Genomic DNA, 19,811 nt, shown 5'->3' with positions numbered 1-19,811 from the left:
ATTCAGTATAAACTTCTAACAAAAGTGGGGCCAGTTCTATAGCATAGGATCTAAGAAATTCTGCGGCAAAACCATCTGGCCCCGGAGCCTTGCCAGAAGGTAGGAACTTAATTACTTCGTTAAGCTCCTCCAAGGTTATCTCAGAATCAAGAGAGTTTTTTTGCTCAGTCGTCAGTTTAGGAAGATCTCATGGTTCCACAAAGTTTCTAATATCTTCATTAGTAGATGAAGACGTGGAACTATAAAGATCAATATAGAATTCTTTAAAAGCATTATTAATATCAATGGCCGAGGAATATTTCACCACCAGCAGATTTCACTGAGGGAATGATAGAAAGAGACTCTCTCTGCTTTATATATCTAGCCAAAAGCTTCCCTGCTTTGTCACCCGACTCAAAGTATGACTGTCTTGCCCTGAATAACCAAAACTCCACTTTCCGCGACAGAATAGTATTATATCTATATTTCAATCGGGTCAATTCTCTGAGGCCATCAGATGACATACGGCGCTTCAGCTCTGCCTCTGCACTTTTAATATTTCCTTCCAACTCCACAAGTTCTCGTGCATTGGATTTTTTGATGAATGAGGCATACTGTATGATCCGGCCCCTAAGAACCGCTTTAAGTGACTCCCAAGCCACGCTCACAGAGGATACTGAGGACCAGTTGGTCTCCATATAAACATTGATTTCAGTCTTTAACATTTGTTGGAAATCAGGATTTTGTAAAAGGGATACATTAAGGCGCCAACTATATGATTTCTTTTTCTCTATATGTGGCATCACCTCTAAACTCACCAGGGCATGATCCGAGACTAAAATGTTTCCAATTGAGCAATCAACAACAGATGAAATGAGGGATTTGGATATAAAAAAAAATCTATTCTAGAATAAATCTTATGGACTGATGAAAAAAATGTATAGTACCTACCGGATGGGTTCAAAAGTCTCCAAATATCCGAAAGACCAAGATTTTTACACATCCTGTGAAGCGTCAATGTTGCTCTAGGGGGTTTACACACTTTAGCTTCACTATGATCAAGGACTGAATCCATCAAAAGATTAAAGTCTCCTCCCAATATTATATCATGAGGGGTGCCAGCGGTTTGCAACATCCCTTCAAGATCTATAAAAAAGCCCTGATCATCAACGTTAGGTGCGTAAATATTAGCCAAAATCAGACTTTGCCCTTGAATTTCAGCTAAAACAATAATTACTCTTCCTAATTTATCTTTAATCTGTTTGAGAAATTTGAATTGTAAATGTTTATTAATCAATATAATGACTCCCTTGCTCTTACTTGAGCCAACACTAAAGAAAACATGTCCACCCCATATCTTCCCAAATTTTTCAGCTTCCTGCGGGGAGAGATGTGTTTCTTGAAGAAACACTATATCATATTTCTTACGTTTAAGAAAAGTAATAACCTTCCTTCTTTTTATGGGGTGCCCCAACCCATTCACATTCCATGTGGAGAGAGATAGTACACTCATATTAACAACTGACATATTGATATAATAAAAAAAATAAATTGTGTGTGAAAAACAAAATTATGAAGACCACATTCCCCATTAGTGAAACAATCAACCCCCGAACATCCCCCCAAACAAAACAAACAGAAAAAAGAAAAACGTGCGCACTAACCCCACGCACGACAGCGCCAACCGGCAACAATCCCTTTAAACTCAAAAGGTCCATGAATGCACACGAGTCCCCACAACAACTTTGCCATCGGATTGCTCAATTCTGCCTCACAAATTTGTGAAATTACATAACAGAAAATACTTTGTGAAATAAACCCAGTTAATAGGAAGAATGAACACAAAAAATGTGTAGATTCATTCACAGAACTGTCTCAAAGATGTGATCTTCCACAAAACAAATTCCAGCTGATATAAAACCGTTCAGATTCCTCGGACAGACAAATGAATGTTCTGTGAGCCAGCTGTTATGAGTTCAGCGGATGACGTAATCATTCCAATGTCCCGTAAAAAAAAAAAGAAAACTCAAAACAAACTACAGTCAGCAGGAGGAATAAGCACGAAGAACGAACAGATTAATCCACAGCTGTTCCAAAGGAGTGTTATTCAACAGAACAAGCTCCAGCCGCTAGGCGGAACCAGTACAAAAAGAAACAAAACAGGCATCCCGGATCCCCGGTTGGTCGAGTCAATTCACTCGGAGGCTGCATAAAAGTAAATACCATGACTTACACAATCCGTCAGCTTTATAAAAGACATCCTTTGTGTGAGCATGTAAATATTTTGCGGCCAACCGTAGTGTCCACTCTCAAACTGGCCGGGAACTTCAATGCAAATGTAATCTTCCATCAATGCAAAAGTTTCTTTAAGGAAAAGCGTTATTCACAAAACAAGCTCCAGCCGCACGGCGGAGCCAACGCAAAAAACCCAAAATTTCACCCAGCTTCCTCAAGAGTTAGGTACAGCGAGTCAGGCCCACTCACATAAGAAACATCCAATGGTTTACTCAGTCATTGATTCTATAAAAGACATTGCCAGATTTGGACATGTGAATACTTTGCGACCGTTTTTCGTTTCTATTCTCAGTTTGGCAGGAAATATCAGAGCAAACGAGATCTTTTTCTGATGTAAGAGTTTCTTACATTCCTTGAACCGATCGCGTTTCTCTCTTGTCGAACTCGCAAAGTCTGGGAACAAGAAAACATTATGGTTCTTCCAAGAAAGCTTCCCTTTGCTCCTCGCCTGGCGCAACACAAGATCTTTATCGGATGATCTCAGAAATCTGGCCAGAATCGATCTGGGCCTATCTCCCTCAGCAGATCTGTGAGCTGGCACTCTGTGAGCTCGCTCAATTTCCAGCTTGTGGCCTGATATGTCGAGCAGACTCGGGAAGAGCTCGTCCAGGAATTTCACCATATCTCTGCCCTCCTCATGCTCAGGAATTCCAACAATTCGTATGTTATTCCTGCAGTTTCTATTTTCAAGATCTTCAAGCTTTTCAAGGAGATGTTCCAAATCAACTTTGGTCGCGGGCGGATTAGCGGATAATTCACTCTCCGAAGATTCCAGAAAATCGATTCGTTTTTCAACATCAGACACTCTTGTACCCAACTCAGAGAATTTTATTTCCATCGCCGTGATCGATCGACGTATTACAGGGAGATCCTCCAAGTCAGCAAGAATCTTCGTCAACATCATCGACATGTTGGACAACTGACGCTGGATCTCCTCTCCCGCCGTGCCATCCAAATCGAGTCCCCGGTCTGTAGGCCTGTCGGGGCTTTCATCCTGAACAAGTAAGTGTCTTTTAATATCTCCAGAGCCCGAGGATTTTGACTTCTTTGCCATGTTTTGCAACAAAGGACAAATCTGTAACTGGGTGTATCAAATTTCATCAGATTATAACATGAGAATAATCGAAAATTCAGCAAAGTGCGCAGAGCTCGTCGCTCACACGTCTGCTCCTTGCATGGCGTCCATTTTCCCCCCGCAAACTATAGTTTTGGCAAGTCATTTAGGACATCTACTTTGGGCATGACACAAGTAGTTTGTCCAACAATTGTTTACAGACAGATTGTTTCACATTTAATTGACTATATCACCATTCCAGAGGGTCAGAAGTTTACATACACAAAGTTAACTGTGCCTTTAAGCAGCTTGGAAAATTCCAGAAAATGATGTCAAGCCTAATTTAGCTTCTGATAGGCTAGCCGCTAATTGGAGTCAATTGGAGGTGTACCTGTGGATGTATTTTAAGGCCTACCTTCAAACTCAGTGCCTCTTTTTTTGAAATCATGGGGAAATCTAAAGAAATGAGCCAAGACCTCAGACATTTTTTTTGTAGACCTCCACAAGTCTGGTTCATCCTTGGGAGCAATTTCCAAACACCTGAAGGTACCACGTTCATCTGTACAAACAATAGTATGCAAGTATAAACACCATGGGATCACGCAGCCATCATACCGATCAGGAAGGTGATGCATTCTGTCTCCTAGAGATGAACATAGTTTGGTGCGAAAAGTGCAAATCAATCCCAGAATAACAGCAAAGGACCTTGTGAAGATGCTTGAGGAAACAGATAGACAAGTATCTATATCCATAGTAAAATGAGTCCTATATCGACATAACCTAAAAGGCTGCTCAGCAAGGAAGAAGCCACTGCTCCAAAACCGCCATATAAAAGCCAGACTACAGTTTGAAAGTGCAAATGGGGACAAAGATCTTTTGGAGAAATGTCCTCTGGTCTGATGAAACAAAAATCGAACTGTTTGGCCATAATGACCATTGTTATGTTTGGAGGAAAAAGGGTGAGGCTTGCAAGCCGAAGAACACCATCCCAACCATGAAGCATGGTGGTGGCAGCATCATGTTGTGAGGGTGCTTTGCTGCAGGAGGGACTCATGCACTTCACAAAATAGATGGCATCATGAGGAAGGAAAATGATGTGGATATATTGAAGCAACATTTCAAGACATCAGTCAGGAAGTTAAAGCTCGGTCGCAAATGTGTCTTCCAAATGGACAATGACCCCAAGCATACCTTCAAAGTTGTGGCAAAATGGCTTAAGGACAACAAAGTCAAAGTATTGGAGTGGCCATCACAAAGCCTTGACCTCAGTCTGAATTTGTGGGCAGAACTGAAAAAACCCAAGTTAAACAATTTAAAGACAATGCAACCAAATACTAACAATGTGTATGTAAACTTCTGACCCACTGGGAATGTGATAAAAGAAATAAAAGCTGAAATAAATCATTCTCTCTACTATTATTCTGACATTTCAATTTCTTAAAATAAAGTAGTGATGCTAACTGACCTAAGACAGGGAATGTTTTCTACGATTAAATGTCAGGAATTGTGAAGTTTAAATGTGAAGTTTGAGTTTAAATGTATTTGGCAAAGGAGTATGTAAACTTATGACTTCAACTGTATATATAATATATAATGTAGACTTTGTCAGTTCAAACCGGTCTGGCTATTCTCTGTTGACCTCTCTCATGAACAAGGCATTTCCATCCACAGGACTGCCCCCCACTGGATGTTTTTTGTTTTTGGCACCATTTTGAGTAAATTCTAGAGACTGTTGTGTGTGAAAATCCCAGGAGATCAGCAGTTACCGAAATACTCAAATCAGCCCATCTGGCACCAACAATCCTCCAAGCGATTATCTAATCAGCCAATCGTGTGACAGCAGTGCAGTGCATAAAATCATGCAGATATGAGCAGGAAATTCAGTTAATGTTCACATCAACCATCAGAATGGGGAAAAAGTGTGATCTCAGTGATTTGGGCCATGGCATGATTGTTGGTGCCAGATGGGCTAGTTTGAGTATTTCTGTAACTGCTGATCTCCTGGGATTTTCACGCACAACAGTCTCTAGAGTTTACTCAGAATATATATATATATATATATATATATATATATATATATATATATATATATATATATATATATATATATATATAGGGCCCCTGACCTTTCTGAAGTTGATTAGCTCTGCAATAGGCTATATTATAATTCTGTTTACCTACATACATTGTTAATAATGTACTCTGTTTTTACAACAGTGTTTTTTCCTTTAATAAAACAACTTAAAACAACAAATCATTTTTTTAAAGATTTGACTGAGGCAAATTGTGTAAATTATAATAAAGTGTATTTTTATATAGCATCTTTAAAAGGTACACTCTAATGTTGTCAGTTCACTTAAAAAAAAGTTTTACGTGGTAACATCTTAATTAAATGGTTTTATTCAAGCCAAAAATGTTGTTTCATCTGCCTAAATCAACCTGAAAATTAGGTTACACCAACAAAGTATTTTTTAGGGGGTTGAAATAATAGAAATAGATCCTTGAGGTAACAATTGCATGTTACCAATTTTCTTAATGTAGCTTTCTTTATTTCTCTAAATATTATTATTTTTATTTTTTTTCTGTAAAGTTTATTTGGAATGATTACGATTGCTATTCAAACAAAATGAACTGAATAGCTTCTCAAGGTGCTTTATAGAGTATAGTAAAATATTTAAATATTCATAAGAAAGATACACCTCTATAAAGTTATACAAAATAATTGTTATATTAATTTTATAAAGCACTAAATCTTTGGTATGGACAACCTTTGTCTATGACTTACAAGTTAACACACAGTCTTACCTCTGATGTGTTCTGCAGATATGACTCAACGATTCCATATGCTCTCTCTCTCTGTCCATTCCATTAGTGTTTAAAGCGGAGTTACTTTTGGTTTGGGACTCTGAAAGCAAACATATGGATTTGAGGCTTGTTAATGTTTGGACTTAGTCTCTTTTTCTTTCTTGCTCACAAATACACCCAAAACCACAAAAATACACACTTGAATATACACATAAAATACATGGCAGTGGTTGAAATACATGAATTCTTTACTCAGTCCCTGATTTTCCACTAGAACAAAAATCATACCAAAACAACCATTATTTACAACAGCTATGTGACATTCTTCAAGTTTCACTTTACACAGTTAGGTCTTGTTGACAGTTAATCAGATAAGGTGGAGGGTGGGAGGGAAAGTTTGACCTCTGTGCTTCAGTGATATCAGTGGAGTAACAGAGAGTCACATGTGGTCTGGGCAATGGAGCACAGTTGGGAAATGAGCAGTTTCCTGAGATCAAACCATAACACAGCTGTTTACTTTTAAAGGATGAAACTAGTCATTAAAATTACAACAAAATTGTCCTATTTATAAAAGGTGTCTCATCTTTATAAGATAAAACAATAATTAAGGAAATCCTATTACATGCAAACAATGTGACCTCCCTTGGTTAAAGTTATTTTAGCAATAGCTTGTCAAATGATCATAACTCTCTACTGAAAACAGCGTTAAATCAGCCTAAACTAGGATGTCACAGTAGTGTTACAGAGATGAAGGACCCAAATGCAGAGATGGAGGCAAAATAAATTTTATTAACAGAAAGACGAAATACAAACAAAAACTCTCACGATGGAGAAAAATTATCAACATAAACTTGGCCACAAGACACTAAAGCAACAGAAACAGAAAATGGACAAGAATCTAACCAACTGGATAATCTTCAGGCACAGGAAACCGACATGACAGGGAACAACAAACACAAACTCACAAAACAAACGAGCAGGGAACACGAGGCAGAGGAGGATTTATATAAAGGAGAAAATAAAGGGACACAAGTGCTGCAGATCTGTTAAACGGGCTATGCAACCAGCATTGCTTTAGAAAAGCTGATTGCTGCTGGGCAGCACCTATGAGAAACGATAGGGAAAACACTGACACACACAGACATGGCACACAAAGACATGACACATAAAGACATGACACACAGACAGTCAGGGGAGTCACAATCAGGCTAGACTGTGACATAGGACACCAGCAAACAAGCTTAGGCTGGTTTAAGATGTTTTAAGCAAGGCTCTTACCCCATTGCTCCTGTATAGAGGCCAGATTGGACAGTAGTCTTTCATGGTACAGCTTCTCTAGTTGGAGAAACTCCACTGCCCACTGATCTGACACAGTCCATGGCTTAAAGAAACCAACACTTAGAAAGAGACTAATATATTAAAATATGTTAGAATGTAAAACTATAATATGACAATAATACCGACTGGATCAGTATATCACTATACTGTATATCAATATGATCATCATGTTACTTTATAAAGGCAGGGTATTCACCGATCAGTCACAACATTAAAACCTCCTGCCTAATATTGTGTAGGTCCACCTCGTGCAGCCAAAACTGCACCAACTAGCATCTCAGAATAGCATTCTGAGATGCTATTCTTCTTACCACAGTTGTACAGAGCGGTTATCTGAGTTACCGTAGACTATGTCAGTTTGAACCAGTCTGGCCATTCTCTGTTGAACTCTCTCATCAACAAGGCATTTCTGTCCACAGAACTGCCGCTCACTGGATGTTTTTTGTTTTTGACACCATTCTGAATAAATTCTAAAGATCAGCAGTTACAGAAATACTCAAACCAGCCCGTCTGGCACCAACAATCATCCATGCGATTATCTAATCAGCTAATCGTGTGGCAGCAGTGCAGTGCATAAAATCATGCAGATATGGGTCAGGAGCTTCAGTTAATGTTTACGTCGACCATCAAAAAATGTGATCTCAGTGATTTGGACTGTGGCATGATTTTTGGTGCCAGAAGGGCTGGTTTGAGTATTTCTGTAACTGCTGATCTCCTGGGATTTTCACACACAACAGTCTTTAGAATTTACTCAGAATGGTGCCAAAAACAAAAAACATCCAGTGAGCGGCAGTTCTGTGGATGGAAATGCCTTGTTGCTGAGAGAGGTCAACAGAGAATGGCCAGATTGGTTCAAACTGACAAAGTCTACTGTAACTCAGATAACCGCTCTGTACAACTACATATAACTACAACTACAATAACATATTTATTAACAATCATTACATTCACTAAATAAATCTCTGTCATTGTTTCAAATTACTTAAAAATTCATCAAAGCTCTTCCTTTTCTGCAACACCCTAAACATCTACAAGAGGGACACACCCTAATGAGCCCTCTGATGGTTAAACTTGCCCTGGTCACTATGACAACAGCATCAATATGGACCGCTTAGCGATCGTAAAAGAAAGACAAAGAGGAAACCGACACAGATCCATCTGCAAATGACTGTAGTGGATTTAAAATGCAAAAGGATACAATCCTTTTCAAGGAAGTAGGCCTCTGCTATCTGTAATGGAAGGAAAATATTAGCAAGTAAAATATTACGTCTGCTCCAAGCCATTTCTCTTCCAAAGACAGGTTTTATCAAACATCCTGCTTAAAGACTCCCAGTTGGTCGTCAATCAAGACTGCATTTCCTGTTAGACCTGAATCTAGAGTCTTGATTTCATTTTACTTCACTGATCACGAAACGCTGCTATGGTGAAGACCATCTTTTAAAGGGATAGTTCACCCAAAAATGAAAATTCTCTCATCATTTACTCACCCTCATGCCATCCCAGATATGTATGATTTTCTTTCTTCTGCTGAACACAAAGATTTTTAGAAAAATATCTCAGTTCTGTTGGTCCTTTCAATGTTAGTGAATGGTTATCAGAATTTTGAAGCTCCACAAACACATAAAGGCAGCATAACATTAATCCATACAACTCCAGTGGTTAAATCCATGTCTTCAGAAGCAATATGAAAGGTGTGGGTGAGAAACAGATCAATACAAATCACTTTCACCAGCTCTCCTAAGTGCACTTATTTCCTAAGAGTTCTTCTTCTTTTGTTTTTGCCGATTCGCATTCTTCGTGCATATCGCCACCTACTAGGCAGGGAGGAAAATGTATAGTAAAAAAGGACTTAACTATTGATCTGTTTCTCACCCACACCTATCATATCACTTCTGAAGACATGGATTTAACCACTGGAGTCATATGGATTACATTTATGCTGCCTTTATGTGGAGCTTCAAAGTTCAGGCCACCTTTCACTTGCACTGAATAGACCAACAGAGCTGAGATATGTTTGTGTTCTGCAGAAGAAAGAAAGTCATGCACATCTGGGATGGCACTGTAAATTTATTTTTTGGGTTTAAACTACTACTTTAATATAACACTTAAATAACAATGCTAAAGGAACACATGTGAACATGACAGCCAAACGGGTCTGACATTAAGCCTGGGCTGGAGAAGTCACACGCATGAAATAATTAGCCTACTTTTTACCCCTCTGATGCATTCTCTTACATGGATCACCTGTTTTTAGAGCAGTGCTTAAGACATTAGACAGAGCTAAGGAAAAGTATTCAAATTTTCCCTGTGCTGTCGATTTTATCTAATTAAAATATCAATGGCCGCTTTTACACATGGCATTAACATGCATTTCAGAATACATCCCTGACCACCTTTGAATGTGGTTTCAGTGATCCAATCACAATCCGTTCACAATGTGTCTTGGGTGCATTAAGCCTGGCTTTTAATGTGGTCAAGTGCTAGATGATTGTGATACGATCACCAAAAATGCATGTTTAAATGAGGTGTAAATGGGGCCAATGAGAAGCAATTTGACCTCTTGCAAAAATAAACTAAAATACTTTTGACCACTTTCTGGCTCTACATAACCCTAGGGGGAGAGAGAGATAAACTATTCCTGTGAGCAACAGCAATTTTGGTTGTTTGTCTTGCTAAATGATCTGATTTTAAATCAGCATGGAGTTTAGAGTTTTTGAAGAACTTTTAAGGCAGAGTGAAGTGAAAAGCCTATAAAATGGACAAAAACAAGACAACACCCTATTTAGATCACAAAGCCATAACAGTTTGTTCTGCTTCAATTATACGGAACAGAAAGCCTTTAAAAGAATATGATTATTCCATCAAGGTTATATTACAAATAACTACTTCATGACAGTCAAGAGGCCTGAACTGAACAGCATGAGCCCTCTAGCTACCCTTGCGAAAATTTTAGCAATCTATCACAATCTACTGAATACACATGAGCATTTGTCAGGTTAACAGTATGGACTGGATAAGCCATCCTTCAGTTTTATTAATGTTCCAAGTATATTTTGTGATGGATGATGAGGTTAACAAAAAATGCACATGCAAACTTTTATTCAAAAGGATTCAAAAAGGACTACATGCACTTGAAGCCTTTGTTTGGGTTTTTTTTTTTTTTTTTTTGGCTATGGCCTTTATATGCGAGTAACCTTTTCAAACCTATAGAGTACACACCTGGTGTAAGGAATGAGGGAGGAGCATGTGATCATCGTCTTCAATAAGGGACTGCAGTGAAGCCAGAAGGAAAGGACTGGGCCCAGATGGCACAAGGCCAGAAAAAGTGCCTGCAAAGAAATGGAGAAACAATAAGAAAAATCCAAACCTATACTGATTTATCTATTTTTAAGGGAAATTTCACCCAAAATAAAAATTCTGTCATTTACTCATCTTCATGTTGTTCGAAACCTACATGACCTTCTTTCTTCCATGAAAGGACACAAAAAGATCTGTTAGGCAGAATGTTAGTTTCAGTCATCATTCACTTTCATTGCATTTTTCTATACAATGAAAGTGAATGGTGAGTAAGGGCAACATCTCCTTTTGTGTTCCACAGAAGAAAGTACTACGGGTTCGGAACAACAAGTGGGTGATTAAATGATGACAGAATATACATTTTTTGGGTAAACTATGCCTTTAAGAGAAAGCTTTTCAAGAGTTTATTTGACTAAACACACCTAAATTATGTGGTCATTATGGAATGTTATTTTTTGAATGGTACTTTGACTGTTAAATAATCATCTTATTTATGTAGCATATTAATTACTTGAGTGTTTTATACATACTAAACTCAGTGTGTTTTGAGTACATTCAGTCATTTTAATATTAAAGGGATAGTTCAACAAAAAATGAAAATTCTCTCATCATTTACTCACCCTCATGGCATCTCAGATGTGCATTGCTTTTTTACTTCAGCAGAACAAAAACAAAGATTTTTAGAAAAATATCTCAGCTCAGTAGGTCCATGCAATGCAACTGAATGGTGATCAGACCTTTGTAGCACCAAAAATCACTTAAGGAAAGATAAAAGTAATCCATATAACTCCAGTGTTTAAATCCATATCTTCAGAAGCTATATAATAGGTGTGGGTGAACATAACAATTAGCTATAATAAGTGCTTTTTTAACTAAAAAAGTGAAAGTGGAGATTTAGAGTAAAAAAAGGACTTCAATTGTGATCTGTTTGTCACCCACACCTATTATATTCCTTCTGAAGATATGGATTTAACCACTGGAGTCTTATAGATTACTTCTATGTTTTCTTTTTGTGATTTCTGGAGCTACAAAGGTCTGATCACCATTCACTTGCATTGTAATGACCAACAGAGCTCAGATATTCTTCTAAAAATCTTTGTTTGCATTCTGCTGAAGAAAGAAAGTCATACACATTTGGGACGACATAAGGGTGAGTAAACGATGAGAGATTTTTCATATTTGGGTGAACTATCCATGTTAATGTTCAATGAACTACATGCCGTGCTAACAGTGAAAGACGTGTTTTGAATGTTTTCATGTTGATGTATGGTATGTGACTAGCCAGTAGGTGACAAAATAACCCTTTAAGTATTATTTCGATTATTGTTGAATGTTAGAGTGTGCTAACACCAAAAACTATTAGGGGCCGTTCAGACCGAACGCATTCTTGCGCTAAAAAAAAGCTACATGAAGCTCAACGAATAAAACAGAACGTTTTTTTTACTTAACATGGCAAGACGCAGCTCAACAGTCAAAGACGTCCATCTAGTGCATGTTTAAATAGAAAAACAGTTACTGCGATATGGAATACCTTGATCTAAAGGGTGACTATGGCTAATGATGTTGTTTTGAGACCTATCTTGTGAGCTCCTGCTCTCTGAAATGTGCTTAACAGTGTCCAAGTCCATCTCATCTGTCTCTTTCAGCTTGTTCTGAGTCACATCAGAGACTGTTAGGCAAGGGTTGATGATATCTTCTGTAGTCTGGGTTCTCCTGCTCATCTCTGTCCATCTTACAGACTCCTTTGTCTCAGGATCCTCCATAACTGTGATCACAAAGAAGATAAAAAAATAATAATAATAATAATAATAAAAATAAGTAATATGACTTTGACTATAAACCCGTATGACTCCTTTTTCCATAGAACACAAAAAGCAAAATGTTAGGGACTGAAAGCCTTAATCACATTCACTTTCATTGCATCTTTTTTTACATAAAAAGTGAATGGTGACTGAGGCTGTCAGTTTCTAACTTTCCATGAAAGAAAGTCATACAGGTTTGGAACAACATGAAGGTGAGTAAATTATGGCAGAGTTCTCATTTTTAGGTAAACTTTTCCTTTAGTATCACAGCAAATATATTTTATGACACTTACAAGCCAACATTTACCACCTGATCTCTGTTTTCCAACAGATTTCACAACACCACAGTACCCTGCTGTCCCCAATGTTTATGTCGATGCTAGTGAGAATCCAACACAATGTTCACAAGTTCAAATCTTTCTCCAAAAGAATTCTGTGTGGAAACCAGATGTGTAGTCAAGACCAAGACCAATATCAGACAACCTAAGACTCAGACCCAGACCAAGACTAGACCCCTTGAGACCCAGATCCAGACCAAGACTAGACCCTTCAAAACCCAGATCCAGACCTAAACCTATCCCCAAGACCCAGACCAAGACCTGTCGATCCAAGAACCAGGCAGTAAATTTTAAATAAACCAAGATGCTGAATATATTGCAGCAACCATTTATAATATTCAACAGTTATGTTTTAACACCTTTTCATTTATTTTACTTAATTTAACAAGGAACAAGTCAACAATTAAACTTTACCACCTTTTCGTTTCACGTTTTCCCCAAGAAAATTAATAAAAGAAAAATGTAAACCAAAAAAGTAAAGTAAATAAATTTATTAAACAACCGTGTTTCATATGCATTATTATATTAATATAACAAAATAAAAAATATATATTATTCAAAATCACAGACATATCTGTTGAGCGCATGAAAGCAATGGCCAATCAGAGGCGTTTACGTTTCCACTGGCGCGGAAAAACTCCGCTCACCCAAGCTCAACATGCTAGACATGTTTGCCAGACAAAGCCATTGTGTTTTGTCTATCATTGTTTTCAGAATATGATCAATAATATCATCTTATATATGCGCGATTACAGTTGGAAAGATGCCAGCTTAAATTTTGAATGCCCACAATGCACAAACACTGTTGATTTATTACACTTTTGCTTACCCAGCCAAAGTATTGCCACATGCATGCAACCATCATTTGAAGTCTGTTTGAAGTCAGAAATATACATGATGATGTGATTAAAGCACAGCATCCAGCAGAAACTCCAGCATTAAAGGCATGTTTTAAGCGCTTCTGACAGACGTCACTGCTTTCAGCTCACAGTGATTGGCGTTTTTCGTTCCTCATTTGAATAAAGCAGAGAAATCTATAGGTCACTTGTGTAACCCCGGTTCTCTGACAGCATTATAATGTAAAAATACAATTATAATTACAATTATAATTATAATTATAAGTGAGGTGTTTCACTATGGGATACACCCCTTCTGCGTATTCCTAGAAGCCCTATTACATTATGCGAGCCCTTATTGGCTGGCAGAAGTGACACTTGTGTCTGGAGGTGGCTCCACTTCCCAGTATAAATGGGGTGACACAGCGTCATTAAATTTTTCAAAACAACACACCTCTTCCTCGCACACACAGCAAGGAGGGTGACCTGGTGAGACACCTCACTTAATGCTATCAGAGAACCGGGGTTACACAAGTAACCTATAGTTCTCTTTCAATTATACATTTCAGTGTCTCACTATAGGATATCCTATCTCCTGTATTGCCAGACAGCTTGTTTCGAATCCCTCTGCCAACCATCATAACTATCCAGGGCTGGGAGCGTCCTGGCGGGCTCAAGAGCCAACGCTCATTACAGCATGCGCTAAAGTCTGTGCTGTAACATCCAATTTATAAAACCTTGCAAATGTGTAATGTGTAAAGACCAGCTCGCCGCTTCACAAATATCTTGAATCAAAACCCCTTTAAAGAGAGTCCACGATGTAGACATTCCCCTCATAGAATGCGCACGCAACCCAGTTGGGGTATTTTGACCCTTACTGGAATATGCCAAAGAAATAGCTTCCACTATTCAGTGCGATAAGCGCTGTTTGGTGATTGGCTTTCCTGTGCTCGATTTCGCCCAGGAAACAAATAGCTGATAATTCTCCCTGAATTTTTCAGTCCTCTCTGTATAAATGCGCAGACCACGCACTGGGCATAATGCATTCAACCTCTGCTGCTCTAACGAAGCAAAGGGTGGTGGACAAAAAGTTCAAGACGAACAATAGATTGAATAACTTCATAATAAAAAATTGGTCATAATAAAACCCCTGCATCCTCTTGCATAAATTGCATACACGCAGAATGTACAGAAAGTGCATGTATCTCACTGACTCGTTTCGCTGAAGCCGATGCTAACAATAGTGCCATCTTGAACGACAATATCTTGAAATCAACTCTGCCAAATGGCTCAAATGGAGGCCCTGAAATAGCATCAAGCACCATCACTAAATCCCATGAGGGAGAAAGCGGTTTAGAAACTGGGAGAGCGCGACGCACTCCCTTCATAAAGCGGCACACTAAAGGATGCTGCCCTAATATATTAGCATCAAAGCCTATATGACATGATGATATAGCAGCCAGAAACACTTTTATGGTTGAGAACGCTTTCCCCTTATCTATCAATTCTTGTAGAAATTATAGTATAACCACCACTGAGCACTGATAGGGAATCTCGTGTTTGTCAGCACACCAACTCTCAAACACGCCCCATTTACACCCAGACAAAGATCTAGTTGACCAGGGGTGTCAAACTCAGTTCCTGGAGGGCCACAGCCCTGCAGAGTTTGGTTTCAGCCCTGCTCCAAAATGCCTCCTTGTAATCTTCAAGCACTCCTGAAGATCTTGATTAGCTGCTTAAGGTGCTTAATTAAGGTTGGTGCTAAACTCTGCTGGACTGTGGCCCTCCAGGAACAGAGTTTGACACCCCCATAGTAGACGATGCTCTATCATTCTGTATAGTCCTAATAAGACTACCCAGTTGCATTCAAATTGAACCACTCACAGGCCAGGCTCACAGTGCCAGGTGCTCTGGATGAGGATGTGCCTGTGCCTCTCACCCTGTGCCTGCGACAACAGGTCTCTCCACAGCGGAAGAGGCCACGGCTGTTCTTATAACATTCAACATTTTTGAAACATTTATTGAATTTTGAGAGTGTAAAGTGCTTTTGACAAGTAGGTGGATGTGCACCACTGCACCATCTCTTGTCCTCTTCACTGCTCTGCATCCCCTTGACCAGGCCTCTGTTTGCCATACAGAACAATTGGGAACTCCGGAACTCATTCCCTCTTGAACGCTGAAGAACTGAAGGGTGGTAGCCAGCATACGGGAAAGAACCCCCACTGGAAAGAACCATCAGGGTGCCTTCTTCTTCCTCTTCGCTCCCTTATTGGGATGAGCCGGTCTGAGCTGGAGCAGGTGGATAGTTCTTCCTGGGCCAAACACATTTTTGCTCTGGAACTCCACTCTGACCCGCTGCACTCACATGTTGCCTCTGCCATCTAGGAATGCAATAGCTAGGAGGTGGACGAGCCGTGACTTGAGCGAAAGTTTGCAGAGGTGGTGGAGGGGGCGCAATCTGTGTCTTTCTGGGTAGAAAGAGCTGCAAAGATCCCTCTTCTTTTCCTCGCACCTCTTCTGCATCCGTGTCAGGGCTGAACCAAATATCCACTATGAAACTACCGGTGCAAAATAGCCTCTTTCTCCCTGTCAGAATGATTAGCCAAATTCAACCATTGTGCTCTCTCTCCTGTATCACCACTGTGGCCATGGATTATCAGCAGCTTGAATAGCACATCTCTGCAGATGGAGAGAGAGATCAGTGACCACACAAATCTTATCCCATTGTGCCTGGCCTGGCATGGCAGACACCTCATTCTGCAGCTCAGCTTGGTATGCAGTTATCATAGAGATCGCTTTGTAAGTGCGTTCCGTCATGTTTGACTGGAAACGGTCAGCTTTGGATGGCAATGTCGGATTCACAGCCGCCGTGAGCCTGGGGTGCAGATGCGCTGCTACTAAAGGCTCTATGGAAGGCATGCGGAGAAGACCCTCCTTCTCCATCCCTTCCACGTCGAGCATGGATCCCACCTGAATAGGCACTGTACTAGTAAAGGGTTTATCCTTCCAGGTGACCGCAACCTCCTCCAGCAGCTCTGGGAATATAGGAAGAAGCTGTCTCGCCACCCGTTTTGCTCTCAGCAGCCTTTTTCCCTCATAGTGAGACCTTGCAGCCTCCGCTACCACAGTCGGCCAAGGAATATTTAGGTAAGTGGATGATACCATACAAGGTAAGTGGATGATAACAAAAAACAATTACGCTCCAAAAAGCACATAAAAGCAACATAAAAGTAATCCATATGACTCCAGTGGTTTAATCCATGTCTTTTTAAGTTATCTAATCGATTTTGGGTGAGAACAGACCAAAATGTAACTTATTTTTCCATATACATCTTGCCATTGCTGTCTTTAAGCACAATCATGATTTCAAGCTTGATTACACTTCCAAGTGCTTGAAGCATGCGCAGAGCGCATGGTACTAGGAAGCATAATCGAGCATGAAATCATGATTGCCAAGGAGACTGCTGATGTCAAAAATCAATTGTTCTCACCCAAAAATCAATTGGATCGCTTCAGAAGACATGGATTAAACCACTGGAGTCATATGGATTACTTTAATGCTGCCTTTATGTGCTTTTGAAGCTTCAAAGTTTTGGTCACCATTCACTTGCTTTATGTGGATTACAGAGCTGAGATACTCTTCTAAAAATCTTTGTTTGTGTTCTGCAGATAGCATGATGGTGAGTAACTGATAAGAGAATTTGCATTTTTGAGAACTATTCCTTTAAGAGTTTTAACATTACACACAATTGTTTTACACACTGGAGAAATTCAAGATGACAAGAAAATAAGATCAAAAACAGGATCATTTGCATTCTTCTTGCTGAAGCCATACTGAGTTTTTATGAACAAATCCTTGTGCTAATATATATATATATATATATATATATATATATATAATACTGAACAAATTGATAATATATAATATAGTAGGCAATATAGTAACAATTTAAGACATGTGATATACTCTTACTCCTCTAAATTCTGAAAGACAAAGAAAGCAAGAAAATTTAACTTCTCATTTACTGTACACCCTGTAAACTATCTAACTGAATAAATGTAAACGCAAACAGTAAGAGTCCCAACTTAACGTGAATTAGTAAATTACATTTATATTTACATACAAATAAATGCATTTTGCATTCATACCTTGCACACAAATAACTTACATAAATAAAAGAGCACGTAAAGGCGCATGCTTTAATTTGTCCCAAACGCTGTAGTTTACTAAATGTTCTACAGCGTATTACACCCTTTATTACTATTTATTTCTAATCAACACAATTTAAAAACAATACATTTCCACGCGACCCATCGAAATAGCCCTTTCATACTTACGTTTGCTTTCTACAATGATGTTACAGCAGTCCGCATCTGTAAATCCCTTCACCACGGACAGTTTCCATATCTGTTCCCAAGGCTGCTGCACCCCTGACCCTCGTGTGTGAAATAGACACCGGTCTGAAGTCAGTTTCGATAGCTCGTCTTTGCATCTGAGCAGTTGTTTACGATTCAAACCGGGGCGTTTCGATGGGAATGTTTCGGTCTACGTTCTCTGTGTGTGTTTAGCGCCACCTATCGGCTCATATGGAGCACTGATACTGGAAATGTGCTTTAATCAATCAGATAGAAATTTGTCAATTTCACTTCATTTAGTAAAAAAAAAAAAAAAGAAAAAAAGAAAACTGTCCATTTGTGTATGTCTGAGTGCTAGTACCCATAGAATCTGAGAGAAATCTAGCGTCTGATATATTACAGTATATAATAGTCCTTACATCAGAAAATGTGTGGAGTCATGACTGTCCGGTCACATGAAGGTAGGTTGTATTTAGCATGTTGCCTGTGAAATTGTATTTTAACTATTTTCTATTCCTGAAAACTGCATCACATTTGCCTTAGGAGTAGTTTTGAGTGCATGAACAAGCTTCCATTTGGACAGAATTTAAAAGTGTTGGGGTTTTTTCTATGCATTTTGTGATTTATTTTTGTGCTAATGCTAGTTGTGTAATGAATTATTCATGAAAACTCATCTGAGGATTGAGTAATCTTAACTAAGCCCCACAGAACCAAACAAAATGCAAGCAGAATGGTCCCCTCATAATATCTTTTTGTTTTGAAATAGATCACACAGTTATTATTAACATGAAAAAGCTAGCTGTTCAGGGATTATTATAAACTAAAAAAAAAAGTCTGTATTCAATTTTTACAATTCTGTAACCTCATTTCCAAAGCTAATTGACATATTGTCAGAATTCTTCCCTCAAAATATAAAAAAACAGTTTGCTAACATCTTTAAGGGGAAACATGGAATAGACATGAATATTTAGGAACTGGAGCAAAAAGAAGTAAATACTGCCACTGCAACAAGAGTCACTGTGGTGACTTTCTGCAGTTAGTGTTTGACCACTGGATTTACAAAAATCAAACAGGGTAAAAACATGACTGTGCTATGTAAACTCTGCCTTCCAAAAGTTACTATCCTGTCCACTTCTGTGTCAGATCCACTGAAGCATTTGAATGTGTGCTTGCATGTTTTCTTAACTTTACATTGCATATCTAACCAATGCCTGACGAACACATTTTAATTGTTATGTTGAATTATCCTGTCATAGAACCATGTGTCACTATGTATGTTAGTATTTGGAAAGTATTTGTCCATCAAACTTATCAAAATGCCCAAATACATGTCATTTCATATCTAATCTAATCCACACATACAGTAAATGCCAAACCGATTGCATTAGTGTGGTAAAGTTAGTTTTAGTGTCACAAAATGCTTTTGTACTCAGCTTCAAAAATGTTCATGAATGTGCTTTTGCGATAACTTTTGAGGCTGTTTTTTGTGATACTGATTCATAACTATAACTGGTCTGACCTGTTTCCTCACATTAATGGCATTTGTTATACCCAGTAAGACCACAATTGCTAAACAAGCCTGGAAAACCTGTCCACCATTCTACAAAGTCTCCCATAACAAATGCTTTTTTTCTTCTTCTACTAAATATGTATGTTGATGAATTATTCTTATCAGTTAAAATGTGTTTTTGTATTTCATGACCCATTAAGT

General features: G+C 38.7%; 1 protein-coding gene across 1 annotated transcript in view; it reads right to left on the bottom strand.

Annotated features, from left to right (window-relative positions):
• The window catches only part of LOC127415960 (consortin-like), a 33,175-nt gene extending 14,946 nt beyond the window's left edge, over window positions 1-18,229 (bottom strand). The window contains exons 1-6 of the mRNA XM_051655018.1: window positions 18,083-18,229; window positions 12,300-12,533; window positions 10,691-10,800; window positions 8,670-8,700; window positions 7,412-7,498; window positions 6,134-6,233 (exon numbers count right to left, since the gene is read on the bottom strand). Coding sequence (XP_051510978.1) covers window positions 6,134-6,233; window positions 7,412-7,498; window positions 8,670-8,700; window positions 10,691-10,800; window positions 12,300-12,531 — 560 coding nt within the window. The 5' untranslated portion in view covers window positions 12,532-12,533; window positions 18,083-18,229. The remainder of the gene's footprint in view (window positions 1-6,133; window positions 6,234-7,411; window positions 7,499-8,669; window positions 8,701-10,690; window positions 10,801-12,299; window positions 12,534-18,082) is intronic.
• Window positions 18,230-19,811: the final 1,582 nt, after the last annotated feature.

The sequence above is a fragment of the Myxocyprinus asiaticus genome, chromosome 25, assembly GCF_019703515.2.
Source record: "Myxocyprinus asiaticus isolate MX2 ecotype Aquarium Trade chromosome 25, UBuf_Myxa_2, whole genome shotgun sequence".
NCBI lineage: Eukaryota > Metazoa > Chordata > Actinopteri > Cypriniformes > Catostomidae > Myxocyprinus > Myxocyprinus asiaticus.
The sequence above is the reverse complement of the archived record's forward strand: the minus strand, read 5'-3'. Positions and strand labels throughout refer to the sequence as shown.